Source organism: Lissotriton vulgaris, chromosome 4_1 (assembly GCF_964263255.1).
Source record: "Lissotriton vulgaris chromosome 4_1, aLisVul1.2, whole genome shotgun sequence".
NCBI classification, from domain to species: domain Eukaryota; kingdom Metazoa; phylum Chordata; class Amphibia; order Caudata; family Salamandridae; genus Lissotriton; species Lissotriton vulgaris.
Genome location: NC_141691.1, coordinates 1,873,165,311 through 1,873,183,318, shown reverse-complemented (window position 1 = coordinate 1,873,183,318; position 18,008 = coordinate 1,873,165,311). Strand labels below are relative to the sequence as shown.

At 39.8% G+C, this 18,008-nt stretch overlaps 1 protein-coding gene across 1 annotated transcript in view; it reads left to right on the top strand.

Annotated features, from left to right (window-relative positions):
* LOC147724659 (uncharacterized) overlaps positions 1-18,008 on the top strand; it is a 1,014,146-nt gene that overhangs the window by 658,848 nt on the left and 337,290 nt on the right. Inside the window, exon 17 of the mRNA XM_086918077.1 lies at positions 14,192-14,390. Within this exon, the coding sequence (XP_086774203.1) occupies positions 14,192-14,390 (199 nt within the window). The remainder of the gene's footprint in view (positions 1-14,191; positions 14,391-18,008) is intronic.

Here is an 18,008-nt window from a genome sequence, read left to right as displayed (position 1 = left end):
CCAGGTCTTCCCTGGACCGGAAACAAGCATCCTTCCAAGGACTGGTTTCTGGCTATCAGCCATCTTCAGCCAGGATAGCTTGACTCCAGTGGCGTAGTGAGCACGGGACCCACGTCTGGGCATACCCTCCCCACATAGGGTGAACAGCAAAACACACAAGATGATGGACGGAATGTTGCACATTGGCAAAACATTAACCTCAGTCACAGATCTGGGTTTAATCCATGGTTATTTTGCTCACCCAGCCACCCCAGTTCAGACATAGCCATATGCAAATCAGTCTTGACTCTGTGCCTCATGGGAACAGTCCCGCCCGAACTACCAACCCATGTAAGAAATAAAATCACTCAGTGCATGCATGCATGCAAACTACGAGATAGCAGCCAAGTCTTCCAACAATGAAGCCTAATTATGTACTCATTACATTGTAGAGGAGTGCCACTCTGAGTCAGACTAGAATTTCTTTATAGAAACTTTGGAAAGCACGTAATTGTACTTTCTTGCTTGTTAATATGGGACACCTGTGTATCAAGAGTGTACAATGCAGTGATTTGAAATGTTGCCAGCTGCGCTGCCGTCGGCATCAGTAGTTATTGAGAAGTTGAAGTTTTTTTTACATGAAATGATTTGCCCGCAAGAACACAGGGTGGTCATTGGCACATGTATTCACAGATCTCCTGTAAATCAACTCTCCCTGAAGGGTGTAGCCCACCACTGCCAAGTTGGCTGGACATTACCATATTTAACTGAGTGCATAGAACTTTGTTCGAATTAACCTTCACTACTTAAGACTTTTCCAACACAGTCAGTTATAGAAACCTTTGCATTTGTTTTATGGAAACTGTTGAGACATACACACAGAAAGAAGATTGGGAGAACCATACTGCTGGTTGTGTAGTACAAATAGGTAAACAGTTAGTTCAGACATTCATATCAACAGCACACACAGAAATTATGTCACTAAAACACAGTCGTTTTTTCTTTTATAGTATCCAGTAGTTTTTTCTTTTATAGTATCCAGTTGTTCTGTGTCCTGAGGAGAACTACCAAATTAAGTATGGTTCAAAACAAGCCGACAGTGTTGCGCATCAGAGAGTGTGTTGTAAAGATATCACTGCAAAAACCACTTTGCACTCCACACCACCCCAGTTCAGACATGGCCATATGCAAATCAGTCTGACCCTGTGCCTCATGGGAACAGTCCAGCCCGAACTGCCAAGCCATGCCTTCCCTGGACCGGAAACAAGCTTCCGAGGACCGTTTTCTGGCATTCCAGCCGTCTTCAGCCCGGCTTGCTTGAATCCAGTGGTGTGGAGAGCATGGGACTCACGTCTGAGCATACCCATTCCACTCGGGGTGACAAATGCAAAAACCACAGTTGATGGACAGAATGCAGAACAATGTCATACATTCACCCCAGTACAGAGATCTGGGCTGGATGGAAGGGTGAAGCTGACACTTGCACCTGAATAGGGATGTGCCTGTCCGCACACGAAGAGCTGCATACCCCCCTGTAGTGAGTCTAGAGCCAGGAGAGGAAGGCCAGGGACCTTGTGTACTCCAATGGCCTCTTTTTGAAGTCTCCCCCACTACAAAGACACAACTGGGTATAGGTACTGAATCCCTGACATCCCAAATCAGGAAACTCTGCCAAGAAGAAGGATTGCTGTGTTGTTGAAAGGACTGTCACTCTGCTGGACTCCTGCTTTGCTCTGCGGACCTCTCTGGCTGCACCTGCAGTGGCTAAAGCCCTGATGGGGATTTTTAGCCAGGTGGGGTTCCCCAAAAGTAGTGTAAGACAGGGGTACAAAATTCATGTCAGCCTACATGAAGTCAGAGTGGGATGAGCGTAGAGAAACGTACTTGTTCTCCACACCCTGTCACCCTCAGACCAATAAGCTTGTTAAGAGGTTCAATAATAGCCTTACATGCGTGGTTATAGGCATGTCAGAGCCATTGAGGCGGAAATGGGAAATCCTCTTACCATGCCTATTTTTCGCCTCTAGGGAGGTGCTACAGAAAGGCTGTAGGTTCAGTCCCTTTGAACTCCTGTATGGCCACCCTGTTAGGGGACCTCTCTGTCTTGTAAAGGAGGGACGGGACCCCTTGGCTCACTAATCTGTATACTCTTAATACTGACACGGAGGACAGCATGCCTGTAAAAAATAAAATGTAAAGGCTGTCTGATAAGGTGAGAGCTAGCTTCTAGGAGGAAGTGTCCTAGATGCTGGACTTAGGGGTGATTGCGCACTTCAGTAGTCCTTAGTCCAGCACAGTTGTGCTGGTACCCAAAGCTGCCCCACTGGGTGCTGCCCCACAACTCTGGTTCTGTGTCCACTATACGGGGCTCAACCCACTCTCAAAGACTGATGCTCACCCCATCTCCCCAGCTGATGACTCATATATTGGTTCGAGCTGCCAATTCCTTAGTACTTTTGACTTAACATCTGGGTACTGACAGTTACCCTAACCGAGGGGGCAAAGGAGATGTTTGCATTTTCCACCCCAGAGGGCCACTGCCTTAGGGCTATGTCCTTTTGGTTGAGGAATGCCCCTGCCACCGTCCAGAGGTTGGTTACCAGGATCCTAGCAGGGTGGAGGATTTCTGTGCTGCCTACTTGGATGACATTGCAGTGTCCAGTTCAAACTGGGAGGACCACATACTCCACCTCCAGGGGTGCTTCAGGCCCTGCAACAGACAGACCTGACTATCAAGGCCCTCAAGTGCTGGATATCACAGGGATATACCGCCAACTTGGAACACCCGATGAGCGGAGGAAAGGTTGGTGGGGGCTAAGTCTGAAGGTAAGCCAAGATGGGCCCGATCCACATCATGTATCCTACCCATATTTCATCATGGTCCACCTTAACTTGAGACTTTCCTCTGGTCTCTTCTAACCAGAAATCAGTGGTTAGCGATTTGATCTTTTAAGAGCTACTTTTCATTAAAACATAAAAAAAATCAGAACTTTAGTTCTACTGATTTGATTTTGGAGTAATATTTTTTTTATTTACTCTATTTTTCTAAATTGGTTTGGGCTCTATCTTATGCTGTGTTGTAACTTTATTACTGTTTGGGTGCTGCATGATTACTTAACACAGTGCCTATAGGTAAAGCCCAGGTTAATTTAGTGGCTTTTGTGGTTGACCCTGATGAGAATTGCGGTTATTGCTTGAGAAAGGTCTTCACCCCCTCGAACAATAACCCAATTAATTACAACAAACAAAACTATTTTTATACCTTTTAACCAAGAAAGATGGTTCTCATAAGACCCATTGTTTTTTTTAGCTTTCCAAATATTGAGGGATTAACTGAAAAATAAGAAGAAAGCAGTATCACAACTTGAGTAAATAAATATTGTTTTTAAATGGCTTCATATTCATGCACCTATTAGTCAATATCTGTGGCCCTCCGACAGGCAATGCATTTCCCACAGTCCAGTCCTTGTGTTGAAGCAGTTTATTTCCCTCTTTTACACACTAATAACATTTGCTAGAAGAGCATTTCCAGCTTGGAGACTCCGGAGAGATGCAGAAGATGTGGCTGTTCCCTCCTCTTTATTATGTCTCCTTTTTACTGTGCTGAATTGGCAGGAATGCATGTTTAAGCATTGTGGAAGTCCTGAAAACATCTGACTGTAATCTCTCTTACATAAATTGCAAGTAACAAATTTGGCATTTACCTTCCTTTCTCCTTTGAGTTACAGAATGACTTCCACACAATAGATTGCGTAGTGGTTGTGTCCCATTATTCTTCTTTCGGATGCATCTAATCTTTGCCTTGGTCTCCTCCTAATGCCATAATTACTTCTAAATATATTTAATGCTACCAAAAATGAAAAATGACTGCAAAAAACAGAGCAGAGCACACTAGATGGGAACTTTCTGAAGTCCAACTCCTTAATGAGAGTGATGAGATGGGAACTTGTTGGAGATGAACAAAGATGATGATAGCAATCAACCACAAAAAGATCTACTGTGAGTCACAGGTACTGGGGTATCATTTCAGGGTATTGCAGTCCCTGGACACCTGAAAACGCAGACATTAAAAAAAAAACTGGAAGACATAATTCTTATGTGTGCCTGTGAGGAAACCCCTGGGCTCAAAGTTGAAATAAAATGATCCTTTAGAAGTAAAAATTGAATTTTTACAAGTTCCAGGTCTCGCTGTCCTCCCATGGAAACCAGAACAAGTAGTAAAACCTGCATCATTTTTTCAGTGACTGTATGGTCCTATGGGGGTACTATGGTACCTATCAGAAGTCAAAAATGATTAAAATGAAAGCAGCCATTTGATTGGGCACTCAGGAAACACCTCTCTAAAAACAAGCCCACTGCCTTTAGAAACTGCCTTATATGATTACCCCGACCACCATTACCCGATTAGTGTTTAAGAGAGGCAGTTTGGTGTAAATGCATTCCCTGACCATCACGGCCTCGAACAGAAATGGACACCTGGAAACCCAAGCACCTCATCCACCAGGACTATCACAGGTGCAATATCAGAAGATAAAAAAACGATTGTAATTGGATCACTGACAGAATATCGACAGTCAAAATATCGACTTGCCAAAATATCGAGGTAAAAATCTAGAATGCCAGAATATCGTCTTCTTATCTACAAACAGGTAAGTACAAAAATATCAACTCCAAAACATCGATAGGAAAAAATATGGACGGTCAAAATATCGAATTTTTTAAATATCTTAAAAGTAATTGAAAAGTAATATAATAATAATATATAGTTAAATTAAACATACTCAAAATACTTAAATAAACTTAAAATTAATAAATAATTACTGTAACTTAAAAAAATAAATTATTTTAAAACATATATATTTATATACATATTATTAACAAAACATACACAATATTTTTTCCGTAGGATAGCGAGAGGGTTAAATTTACTATTCACACTCCAGAGAGTGCAACAGTAGGGAAAGCGTTGGATAGCGTAGGGATAAAAATTACTATTCCCACTCCAGAGAGCGCAACATTAGGGAAAGCGTTGGATAGCGTAAGGTTAAAAATGACTATTCCCACTCCAGTGAGCGCAACAGTAGGGAAAGCGTTGGATAGAGTAGGGGTAAAAATTACTATTACCACTCCAGTGAGTGCAACAGTAGGGAAAGCGTTGGATAGCGTAGGGGTAAAGATTACTATTCCAACTCAAGAGAGTGCAACAGTAGGGCAAGCGTTGGATAGTGAAAGGGTAAAAATGACTTTTACCTCTCCTGAGAGAGCAAAAGTAGCGAAAGCAATGGATAGCTTAGGGGTAAAAATTACTATTCCCACTCCAGAGAGCCCAACAGTAGGGAAAGCATTGGATAGCGTAGGGGTAAAAATAACTATTCCCACTCCAGTGAGTGCAACAGTAGGGAAAGCGTTGGATAGCGTAGGGATAAAAATTACTATTCCTACTCCAGAGAGTGCAACAGTAGGGAAAGCGTTGGATAGCGTAAGGATAAAAATGACCATTCCCACTCCAGTGAGCGCAACAGTAGGGAAATCGTTGGATAGCGTAGGGGTAAAAATTGCTATTCCAACTCCAGAGAGTGCATCAGTAGGGAAAGCGTTGGATAGCGTATGGGTAAAAATTACTATTCCCACTCCAGTGAGTGCAACAGTAGGGAAAGTGTTGGATAGAGTAGGAGTAAAAATTACTATTCCTACTCCAAAGAGTGCAACAGTAGGGAAAGCGTTGGATAGCGTAGAGATAAAAATTACTTTTCCCACTTCAGTGAGTGCAACAGTAGGAAAAGCGTTGGATAGCGTAGGGGTAAAAATTACTATTTCAACTCCAGAGAGTGCAACTGTAGGGAAAACGTTGGATAGCGTAGGGTTAAAAATTACTATTCCCACTCCAGTGAGTGCAACAGTAGGGAAAGCGTTGGATAGCGTAGGGGTAAAAATTACTATTTCTACTCAAGAGAGTGCAACAGTAGGGAAAGCGTTGGATAGCGTAGGGGTAAAAATTACTATTCCCACTCCAGTGAGTGCAACAGTAGGGAAAGCTTTGGATAGCGTGGGGGTAAAAATCACTATTCCCACTCCAGTGAGTGCAATAGTAAGGAAAGTAAATACTTCATATATAAATATAAATAACAAAAATATTAATACCAATTACAAAATAATTAAAATATTTTACACTTTTATAAAAATGTAATAATTAATCAACTAAAATTACAAATAAAAATTAACTAATAATAAACATTACCTACTAATACTAATTATTTACCAATTAGCAATAAATTAATTTTCAATATAAAAATAAATAAAAATTAGACACAAAAAAATTTAAAAAATATAATTACTTACAATTAAATTACTTCCCAAGCTATTCCCCTATAAACACACAACCCACTACAGAAAATAATGTAATAAAAGTAACATATTTATCAATTCATCAATTACAATAAATTACTAATTATATTTTAATCAATTACCAATTATTAATTAATGAACAATGAATTCTAAATAAATAACAATAAATAAAATAACATATTTAATTAATTATAATTAAATTACTTCCCACCCTATTCCCCTATAAACCCACAACCCGCTACAGAAAATAAATTCCTAAAATTAACATATTTATCAATAATCAATTAAAATAATTACCAATTTTATTTTAATTAATTACCAATTAATAAATAATTAACAATTAATTCTAAATAAATACCAATAAATAAAATAACATATTTAATTTATTATAATTAACTTCCCACACTATTCCCCTATAAACCCACAACCCGCTACAGAAAACAAATTACTAAAATTAACATATTTATCAATTAATCAATTCAAATTAATTACCAATTATATTTTAATTAATTACCAATTAATAATTAATTAACAATCAATTCTAAATAAATACCAATAAATAAAATAACATATTTAATCAATTATAATTAAATTACTTCCCACCCTATTCCCCTATAAACCCACAACAGGCTACAGAAAATAAATTACTAAAATTAACATATTTATCAATTAATCAATTAAAATTAATTACCTATTATATTTTAATTAATTACCAATTAATTATTAATTAACAATTAATTCGAAATAAATACCAATAAATAAAATAACATATTTAATTAATTGTAATTAAATTACTCCCCACCCTATTTCCCTATAAACCCACAACCTGCTACAGAATTATATTACACACACAAAAAAATTATATTAACTTACCTTAAATTCGATATTTTTGTTGTCTATATTATGTCTAGTCGATATTATGTCCATTCTATTCCATATTAAAATTTTCTAGTCGATATTTTGGTAGTCTATATTATGTCTAGTCGATATTATGTCCATTCTATATTTTTTACTCAATATTATGTCTAGTCGATATTAAAAACTCGATATTTTGACTCTACAGCATTGTAATTCAATCCATTTCTGCAGAACCACAACAACCTAGGCTAGAGAAAGAATCAGTGTTGTAGCAGCTTTTCGGACTTCCAGCTGTCCAAAAAAAAGTGTGCAGGTGGTAATCTGCACTTTATGACACCAGGTGCAAGACAATATTCAGTGAAAACCAGCGGGAAGTGGAAGCACCTGAGGACTTTGCATCCCAACAGATGTGCTGAAGTGGAGAAGAGTCAGGAGATGAAGAGGAACAGACCGCTCCACAGAAAGCGTTGCGTCAACTACATTTGCCCATATTATCAATGGAAAATCACTTAAACTCCTCCACTGTCTTGTACATAATACAAAGATGTTTCGAACCCATTGTTATTTTTTTTTACTATCTTCCCACATCTTGTGTACGCAGAGTGCACTTATGCAAGGTGCGTATTATGCATGTTGTGCATACTTAAATTACTAAGTGACGCCCTTCCCCTTACCTCCTATATTGTATACATTCGTTACTAGAACATATAATACAAGCACTGTATTCCTCATGCATGCTCTAAGATCGCAAACCCTCTCTGAGGTGTTGGTTATTTTACCTTTCTTAGAGGCGTTCAATGTTGTTTTCATTCATTCTTGAACGTGCTTTACTTTCACACACTCTGCAGTCATTGTATTTATTCACACAGTGATTTTTAAATTGATGTGATTTCAAGAATGATGACATCAGTGATGTCACTTGAGATGTCTTCAGTTACATTTTGTGTGAAGGTCATTTGTGTACCATACGATAACTGGAGAGTTGATGTGGTTTTTATTAGGTTTTGCTTTGAAACTGTGCTGAGTTTTTGAGTGAATATCTGAGGTTTGTTCGAAAATCCGATAACGTCTAATGAACAAAGGTGACCAGAACGTGTCTTAATCAAAGTTTTTTCAGTAAGTGATCAAGATTTTCCCTTGCTATTCTGCATTGCTGTGCAACAGGTTCTGGAAATGGGGCCATTCTGGCCTGTGGTCAGCCCTACGCAGTTCCTTGCACTATATCCCCATTGCTCGCAGTGGTATGATGTGCGCAGTGGCCGCTGGGCACAGGAACTGGGAAAAAGCCAGGCCCGCATCAAACCTTGCCTCACCTCTTTCAATGTGTACTGACTTGTCCCAGAGTCTGGCTGCAGGCTAATGACTAGATCATATATACTACCCATAAACAATTTATTGGTGGGAAAAATACTTAAACTCTGCATATACCTAGTGTAACAATATGAACTTCAAATATATGTTAATTGTAAGCGAATGTCGATTCTCCAATTATCATACAGAGAGAATCTTGATTTCATTGAAGACAACAAAATACTTTGCTAGCCATAGCGCCATGAGAGGAGTGTGCGCCAAACTTGGACAAATCAATTCCAGCTTCAAACATAACAGTTCTAACCCATCTAGAAATTGTCGCAGAAGAGATCGCCTTATGAGGTTTGACAAAAGAAATTAACAATTGGTTTTCATTGCAAGGTCTAAAACAATGCATTTTTTGCTCATATACTTTCATACAACTTACAACACATAGTTTTGGAGAATCTAAAAAATAAGGGTAAAAAATGTTCTCAGACATGGTCTTAGTTCTCTTCCAAATTTCAAACAATACTCCATCAGGGGAGTAAAATCTATTACATATTTCTAAAGCCTTAACATCGGATACTCTCCTAAAAGAAATAAGACAAAGTAAAGTAGCTAATTTAATTGATAACTGTTTCCTTGTAAGGAAACCATTGTCCGGCCAGGATGAAAAAAGATCAAAAATAAGATTAACGTTCCACAAGGAACTATATTTGGGTTTAGGAGGACGCTTTAGCCTTATACCTTTCATTACTCAACAAATCAAGGGATCGATACCAATAGAAAAATGGTTTAACAAGGAATGTCCTGCAGAAATTGCTGATCTATAGCAATTAACTGTTTTATAACAAAGGCCTGAATTAAAAAGGTCCGCTAAGAAATTAGCTACATCCACTACAGGTGCCTTCACGGGATCCATATGCCGTTCCATGCACCAACTACACCATCTTTTCCAAGCACTGGTATATCTTCTCCTTGTTCCGGGAGCCCATGACTCATCCAAAAGGCTTTTAGCCTCCCCTGAAAGGCCTGAGTATCTTCTAGAACCCCTGAAATCTTCCAAGCAAGAAGGTTCATGTTTCCTTCTAAAAGAAGAGGATGTATGTCTCCTTCTAGACCCTGAAGGAGATCCAAGCTCCCTGGAATAAGACGAGGAACTTCCATCGCCAATTCCAACACACCTGGAACCAAATTTGGAAATTCCAAAAAGGAGTAATTAGAACAATGCGGCATCGTTCTGAACAAACTTTCAGAAGAACTCTTTGGATTAGAGCGAAAGGAGGGAAGGCATAACAACTGAGAGTGTTCCAAGGTTGGAGAAGAGCGTCCACTGCAATTGAAAATGGGTCTGGTCTCCAACTGAAATATTGATCTATCTGAAAGGTCAATCTGCTGGCAAAGAGATCTATCTCGAAAGGGTCCCATAAGTCCTGAATTCTCATGAAAATTAGAGGGTTCAATTTCCAATCGCTCGTGTCTCTCAGGAACCTTGAATTCCAGTCTGCCCTTGTATTTAGATGGCCCAGGAGGAATTCGGCTCTCAGCGTTATTTTCTGGCTCAAGCAAAAGTACCAAATTTTCTTGGCTAGATCTGCCAGTAAAAAAGGCCTCGCTCCTCCCAAACGGTTGATGTAGGAGACGGCTGTAAAATTGTCTAATTTTATCAGGACGACACTGTTTTTCAAAATTGACTTGAAGCTCATAAGAGCGTTCAGACTCGCCATCATTTCTAGACAATTTATATGTAAGGTTAGTTCCTCCTGGGACCATGTTCCACCTGTTTCCAACATTCCTAATCTGGCACCCCAGCCTAAATTCCTCGCGTCGGATTCCAAAATGTGGTCCGGGGTATTCCCGAATATAGCTTTCCCGTTCCAACTGTCTAGGTTGTTCTGCCACCAAAGTAGGTCGGTTCGAGCTTCCGGAGACAGGGGAATGTGGTCTGAATACCAAAGACCTTTCTTCAGGCCCGCAGATTTTAATCTCTGAAGGGCTCTATAGTGAAGTGGACCTGGAGAGATTGCCTGAATGGATGATGACAAGAGACCTACTACTCTTGCTAGTTCCCTTAAACTCACCAAATCTTTTGACAAAACATAGGAGACCTCTGTCTTTATTTTCGCCAATTTCTTTAAAGGAAGTTGAAGAACAGCTAAAGACGTTTTTACTTAAACCCTAGAAATTCCAGATTCTGTGAAGGAGTCATGACTGACTTTTCTACATTGATGATGAATCCTAAACTCTCTAAGAGATCCACAGTCCATCTCATGTGGAGAAGAAGTTCCTCCTGACTCTGGGACATCAATAAGATATCGTCCAGATAGATAATCAAACGGACTCCTCTTCTCCTTAGAGATGACACAACCGGTCTCAGTACTTTGGTGAAACACCAAGGAGCCGAAGAGAGACCAAAAGGAACACATCGAAATTGGTAGGTCACACCTCTCCATACAAAACTTAGATATTTTTGAGATTCCGTATCCATAGGGATAGTAAAGTAAGCGTCCTTGAGATCTAGCTTTATGAGCCAATCCTTCTCTTGAACAATATCTCTGAGAAGATGGATACCTTCCATCTTGAAGTGTCTCTACACAAGGAAAGAATTCAGAAGCTTTAGATTTATTACGGGACGCCATCCCTTTACTTTTTTCTTCACGAGAAAAATTGTGCTCACAAAGCCGGGGCCAACATTGGATACAATGAAAATTGCCCCTTTGTCTAGCATTTGTCGAATCTCTTCGTCGACTAGAAGAGATTTATCTTGGTCTAGAATTAATTCTCTGGGAGGCGATGTCTGGTGAGGAGTAGAAACAAAATCTATTTTGAAACCTTTCACAGTTTCTAAAACCCAAGCATTGTTTGTTATTGATAACCAATTTTGGCTGAAAATAGCAAGTCTTCCCCCTACCTTTGGGAGAAAAGAACCAAAAGAGGGGGGGTTACCTTGATTTCCTTGAGCTTGGAACGTTCCATGGTTGTTTCCACCTCCAAGATTGCGGTTGTTGCGTCCTCTCTGAGGGAAAAAGGAGTTGTTTCCTCTGAAGTATCTTCCACGTTGGTTCTGTTGATAGAAGGACCTGTTGTACCCCCGGCTGACAGACGGTCCACCCCTGTCAGCCCTTCCAAAAACGTGTCTACCTCCAAACATACTTCTCATATTACTCTGATCCTTGCTAAAAGCAGAGAAAGTGGAAACGTATTTCCCAAGCACTTTAATAAAAGACTCTCCAAAGAGGAGTCCATTAGGGTCCCCCTCAATATCTTTATTGGCTAGGTCCCCCAATTTGGGGTTCATCCGAATCAGAATGCCTCTATGTCTTTTGGATGTGAGGCTAGCATAGGCATTTCCGAGCATGCATAGGGCACGTTGACTCCATCCTCTCAAGAGTTCGGTGTCAACTGGAGTACCGTTAATAGAAGACTCTTCAGCAAGGTCTAGAATTCTGGCCAGAGGGCCTAACGTGTCTAGCAGTTTGTCTTGACACTGCTTAAGACAGCGTTCCAGACCTTTACGAGGGTCTCTTCCGGTCTTAAAGAGGAAGGTTAATAACTCAGGGTCTAACATAGGGGTCAAGCCTGCCTTGTTGTCAAGGAAGGGTCTTGGGCATTCTGACTTCATTAGGTTCCGTGAGTCCCTCTCAAGCGGCTTTCTGATCCAAAGTTTAATAAATTTAGCTACGTGGTCAAGGGGCCAGTAGCTCTCAGCCTGAGATGACCAACTGACAATCTCAACCAGGAAGGCACTCTAACATTCCATGATGTCACAGGACATTCTGATAAAGTGGTAGAGAGGGAAAATACATATAAACCATTTACCACACCCACCAGTCGGAACCTCTAGGGTGAGTAATTTTTGAGGGGTTAAACATCTCCACCCCAGAGGGATCTTTAATTGAGCATGAGGTGGAGGGTTGGATCAAATCATCACCCAGTAAAACGTCAAGTTTTTCTGATGGATCAAAAATGTACTCATCAGCATCAAAGTCATCAATAGGGGACAAATATTCGTCATCATCATAAAGGATGATGTCTTTTGTGCCGCAAGGGACACCATATCTAGTTGTGCCGTGAAGGACACCTGTAGTCTTTGCACCATTGAGGACGCCCAATCTGTTTGTGCCGCTTGGGACACCTTTCTCATTTGTAACGCGTGGGTTACCAATATTTTCAAGATGTTTGGTCTTTTTTAAGACCTTGCCGCCTTTTGTGGAAAGAGGGTCTTCCTCGTCTGAAGAAACTGAGTCCTTCTGAGGAGTATCTCTTTTTCTTTTTGATAATGCCTCCTCAACTGCCTCCTTTAGGGAGGACTTAAGTTGTTTTTCAAAAAGATTCATTAGGGAATTCTCTGTGAGAGGGGCTTCACAGGCTTCATTAGTTTTCTCAGTCATTTCTAAAATTATTTCAAATGGAAAGGTAAAAATATATACCTTATAATGATGAGTTTAATCGATAGGCAGGCTTTCAGGTAAAGGTTTATGTCAAATATCTAATTTCCAGTGTCCCAAAGAGAAAAGGCGAGCGTTTTGAGGAGCGACCGTTGTAAAGTGTGGGATGCAGCGCTGCGCTGTGCGTTGGCAAGGAAACACACAGCGCAAGCTGTAAAAGCCTCTGAATTCAGCCTTTAACAGGCTGTAATGTGCACATTGCCGGTCCAAAGAAAAGACATGACCCGCTCATTTCCGCGAGCGGGTCACAATAAATCAGACCCGGAAGAAGCGTCGGAATTACTCGCACGCTCGAGCTCCAAAGAATGGCTTCAGACAGAGTTCCCGAGGTAAGCGTCGAGATCGCATTATAAAAAATGCCCAAAAGGAAAGCTTTCTACGGAGGGCATATGAGAGAGAAATCAGCGTATAGGCGATAATTTAGGCTTCGTTTTCTCACAGACAGTGCTAAACTGAAGGCGTTTGAGTAAAATTAGAGGAGACACAGAATTCGTATCAGGATTCAGGAAAATAAAGATCAGCCTCCGCGATGTTAAATGTGGATGGATTGTTAAGAAAAGGGAAAAAAATAAAGAAAAAGTAAGAACCAACCATAAATTGGAAGGGTTGAAAATAAATAAAATAAACTTACCGGAAAAAGGTAAAATTTGAAACCATTTAAACAGTTGTAATGAATAGGTTACTTACCTAAATAAGGTAAATCTGAAAATAAAATTGTTAGATCAACCATTATCATATAAAGTACTTAAAAAAGGGGAGAAAGGAAGAAGCTATACTTAACTCTCCGTGAGCAGCGAATAAAAGAGGAAGTTATTTGGTTGCTATGGCACCTGTCTATGCTGTGTGGAATGTTTTATTTATGATGTAATCTGTTACACTTTAAAGGGGTGCATATCTTGGGCAGCAATAAAAGTTATTGCATAATGTAGCCTCCGGTCTTGTAATGAAATCCTCTCATCTCATGCTTTAAAAGTGCATTTATTCGTGGTGCTTCTAATGCAAATAGTATGTTCTTCAATCACATTCTAGAGACTCACCCCTTCCATCCTGTATCAATTGTCCACATCTTTCGGCGAAGTGGAGCATCTCTGTCCACTTGTTATGCAAGCACTAAACATACTTCCCCTAGACCTTGACTCAATATGATATCTTCCAAATATATATTTTTTCACTTTTCAGCTTATCAGTGATACCTGAATTGACTAATGATAACAAAATTGAACTTTGAGGTTTACTAAATTTGTGACATCATCTTTACTTATAAACAGGAAATGTAACCAAAATGGAGACAGTCCCCCAGCTGATGTTTAATGTCTTTCGTATCACTCTGGTGGATGACTACGGCTTTGACGACATGTACGATAAGGATCCAGTTATGGCTTACATACTGTGCGGAACCTTTCTTGGATTGTCAGCTATTCTCTGCATTAATTTACTGATAGCTCTACTTTCGGATGCCTTTCAAAGGTACATATTTATCTTGTCATGGATGTTGCAAAATAATGTTTAAAAAGGTGGGAACAATACAAAATGTGAGAATTAGCAGCAGCAACCATTGCGTTGAGAGGAACAGAAAAGCAGAAATATAATTAACAATTTCGTAGGTACTGTTTCTCAAAATGTGCTTGGGCAATGACAAGTTGGGCTATATTACAGCAGAGTCGATAAGGTGAGTCATACTTGACAACATTGAAACTTTGGGGGAAGTGTTTATGTCCATTTGACTGTGCTAGTGGATGTGGCATATTACATTAGTGGTACTTTATATGGTGGGGGGAGGGCATGTTAGGTCTTTCAGAGGCCTTCAATACAGTAACCCATGCCACAATACTAGCCCTGATCCAGTCCATTGGAATTGTACGTCATGCTCTGGACTGGCTGCGTTTGTTCCTTGATGAGCGTGGTCAAGAGGCGGGACCCCCCATTTTTGTCAGGGTCTCATGAATTGCGAGTTGGAGTGCCACAGGGCTTCACCTTGAGCCCTACTTCATTTAGTATCTACCTTACACCATTTACCGTTCTTGCCGAGGCCTTGGGAACTAAAATAATCTCTTATGCTGATGACACCCAGCTACTGTTTTCATGGGATAGAGATGCAGAGTTCCCTGGTGAAATGATCAGACCTTGCCTGACTGCCACCAGCTTAAATCCAATGCAGAAAAGACAGAGCTGCTTTTCTTTGATGTACAGGCCACTGTTTCTTGGCAGTCCTTTTGGCTTGTGGATGCCCTCCTCCTGGGAGTTAGGCTAAATCAATGAAGAATCTAGGCATCAAATTTGATGACTGTCTCTCATAACTACCTCAGGTGAATATGGTGGTAGGGACTTGCATTTGCCTGATGTGGGTTTTAAGAACGTTTCTTCACTTTCTTTCTTTCACAGCCAGGAAACAGATCATTCAACTCTAATGAGATCAAGGCTAGACTACGGTAATGCCTTATATTTTGGTCTCCCTGATTATCTGATTAATAAATTGCAAGTGGTCCAAAACGAAGCAGCCCGTACTTTGTTGGGTTTGCCTCTGAGGGCACACATTTCTCATCATCTGCCGACTTCGTACCGGCTCCCTTTTGAAAAGAGGATTCTGTTTAAAACCCTTGCACTGGACCTTTTATCAGACTGGTGCAGGGTACTTCAGGACAAGGATCAGTTTCTATCATCCTTCTAGTTAACTTCGATCAGCCAATTTTTCTTGTTAGCCAAAATAACTAGGACACAGTGGTCTAGGGTCGGAGGCATGTCCTTCTCTTTTTTAGGACATCTATCATAGCTTCTTGAGGTACAGACAACTACAGCCACCTCTAAGTTAAGAAATAAACTGAAACCATGGCTTTTAAATCAGGGATAACTGTTAATACCATATTGGGCCACGGACAGCAGAGGTGCAAAGCGCCAGGACACTCCTTGGAGAATCAGTGCGCTATATAAGTGCCCTTTCATTTTATTTCATTCATTTATATATGTCCTGAAGGTACTCAATCGTGTTTGTAATCCACTATGCCACAGGGTCCAGGGTATACTTAATTGACAAGACCTGACTATCAAAAACTGGTCTAGTGTTGCTTACTTTCCTGTTCAGAGATGACCTGGCATGGTATTTTGGGCTTGGCTGTTCCTACTGGAACAGGACAAAGACTCATTTGCGTATGACTGGTTTGTGTCTGAGTGGCATGGAGGGCAAAAAGAATTGTTCTGGAGTGCACCTCGAGAGATTACCAATGGTTAAGATTAAATCAAGCATTCCCCCTATCACTCTTTTGTTTTCCTTTACAAATCAATACATCTGTATGTTGAAATGATTATAAAAAGGGATCATACTGTGCAATGTTGTTATAGTCAGATGCAGTTTGGGAACATTCAGGTGCCAGTCATCAATGATAAGATTTGGCATAAATACCTTAACGGCAAATCATAAGGAAGACATGGTCAATGTTCAAAGTTGTTGGGTCTAATGGAAATGTATCAAAGTGCTGTGTAATTGTTTTCCAACACAGACTAAGAGTAGGCGATTTGATTCATAGTGCAAAGGGAGCTCGTGATACAGGTGTATCCCATGCATTCATTGTTTTGATGACTTCCTGCTGAGAAATGAATGTGTCATTATATGAAGATCCATTCGAAAATAAATATTGTTCTGTGAAAATGTTAAATGGTGTCCCAATAGCATTTGTTTTCTTGAAAATCTTTCCAAAATTGCAAATCTGTGAGAAAACACATACCGGTTCATCAGAAGGTTTGTTTTAATTAGATCATGCAGAATTGTACCACGGTAACTATCAACAATGGGAATGCTTTTAACCAAGCTTGACATTAGAGGCAATATGTTTCAAACTTCAGCTGCCAGTGCTGTGCTTCCAACATTGGTTGCATCCCTTCAGGGCACACCGTATGATTCCTTACAAAGGACTACTTCAGTTAGTTCTTTGAAAGTTCTGATTTATTACACTTTTGTGTTCATAGCATCATTTTTTTAATTATTTTCATTCCTTTTTACATGAATATCATTGTGTTCAAAACATTTCACAATTCAACATCCTCCAATGCATTTCGGGCTACCTCACCCTTCTTCCGGGAGCTTATCTGTAAAAATACCAAGGACATAGCATATATATACATATGAAGCAAAATTCATAATGATGAAATTATAAAACAATGTAAACATTTCATGTTTAAGTTTTAATGTCATTATCCGTGCCAAAGTCTGTGTTAGTGAGCCACATGTGAAATGAAAAAAGTGTCAATAAAACGTTATGCTTGAAAGGCTAAACTTACATATGGACGTAGAGCTTAGGATTCAGGTCTTATAACTGTAGAAAGAAACAGCGTGGTCAGCAAAGAAGCCGGCATTTATATTTCGTGTTATGTTAAGTCTAAAAGAATTGCTTCTGAGAACCGTCATGATTTTGAAGTGAACTTACTTTTCAGAAACGCCGAGGTTACACGCTGCTTCTTGTACGAGTGGAGTCTGTTTCGTATTGGTGTCCGGCGGCTTGTGTGTCTATAAAGTGTTTGAAGCACTGAGTGGCTTCATCAGTTACCACGTGTCTAGTACGAGCTAAAAAATGGACAACAAGCTTCGGAAGCAGTATGGCGGCCATTTTGAAATGGTCGCGATCATATTTATCATGTTACGCGTGAATGATATAGGGTGTTAATTCAGGAAAATAAGAAAAAAAGAGAAAAATGAAGTGAATTTAAAAACAGAATATGGGTATGTCTTAAGGGTAGGTGTATCTATGTATGTAAACGTGTAGAGTCACTTGTGGCACCATTGGAACTGACATCAATAGCCCTAATGGCCTTTCATGTATGACAATTCTTTACATTAGAGATAGCAGGTAAATTTCATCCAGTCATTAAGTCCATTCATTCGGTTTCATTGAATTCAGTTTATATATCCAGAAATTCTCTCTGCGCAGGAGATATTTATTATTGTCTCTGCCTTCCATTTTCGTAATTGTTTCTAAAACCAGAAACTTTAGTTGTGAAACATGATGTTTGAATTCATTGAGGTGTATGGCGACAGATGATTTTTCATTATGCGTTCTAATGTTAGATTTGTGCTCGTTAATGCGGGTTTTTATT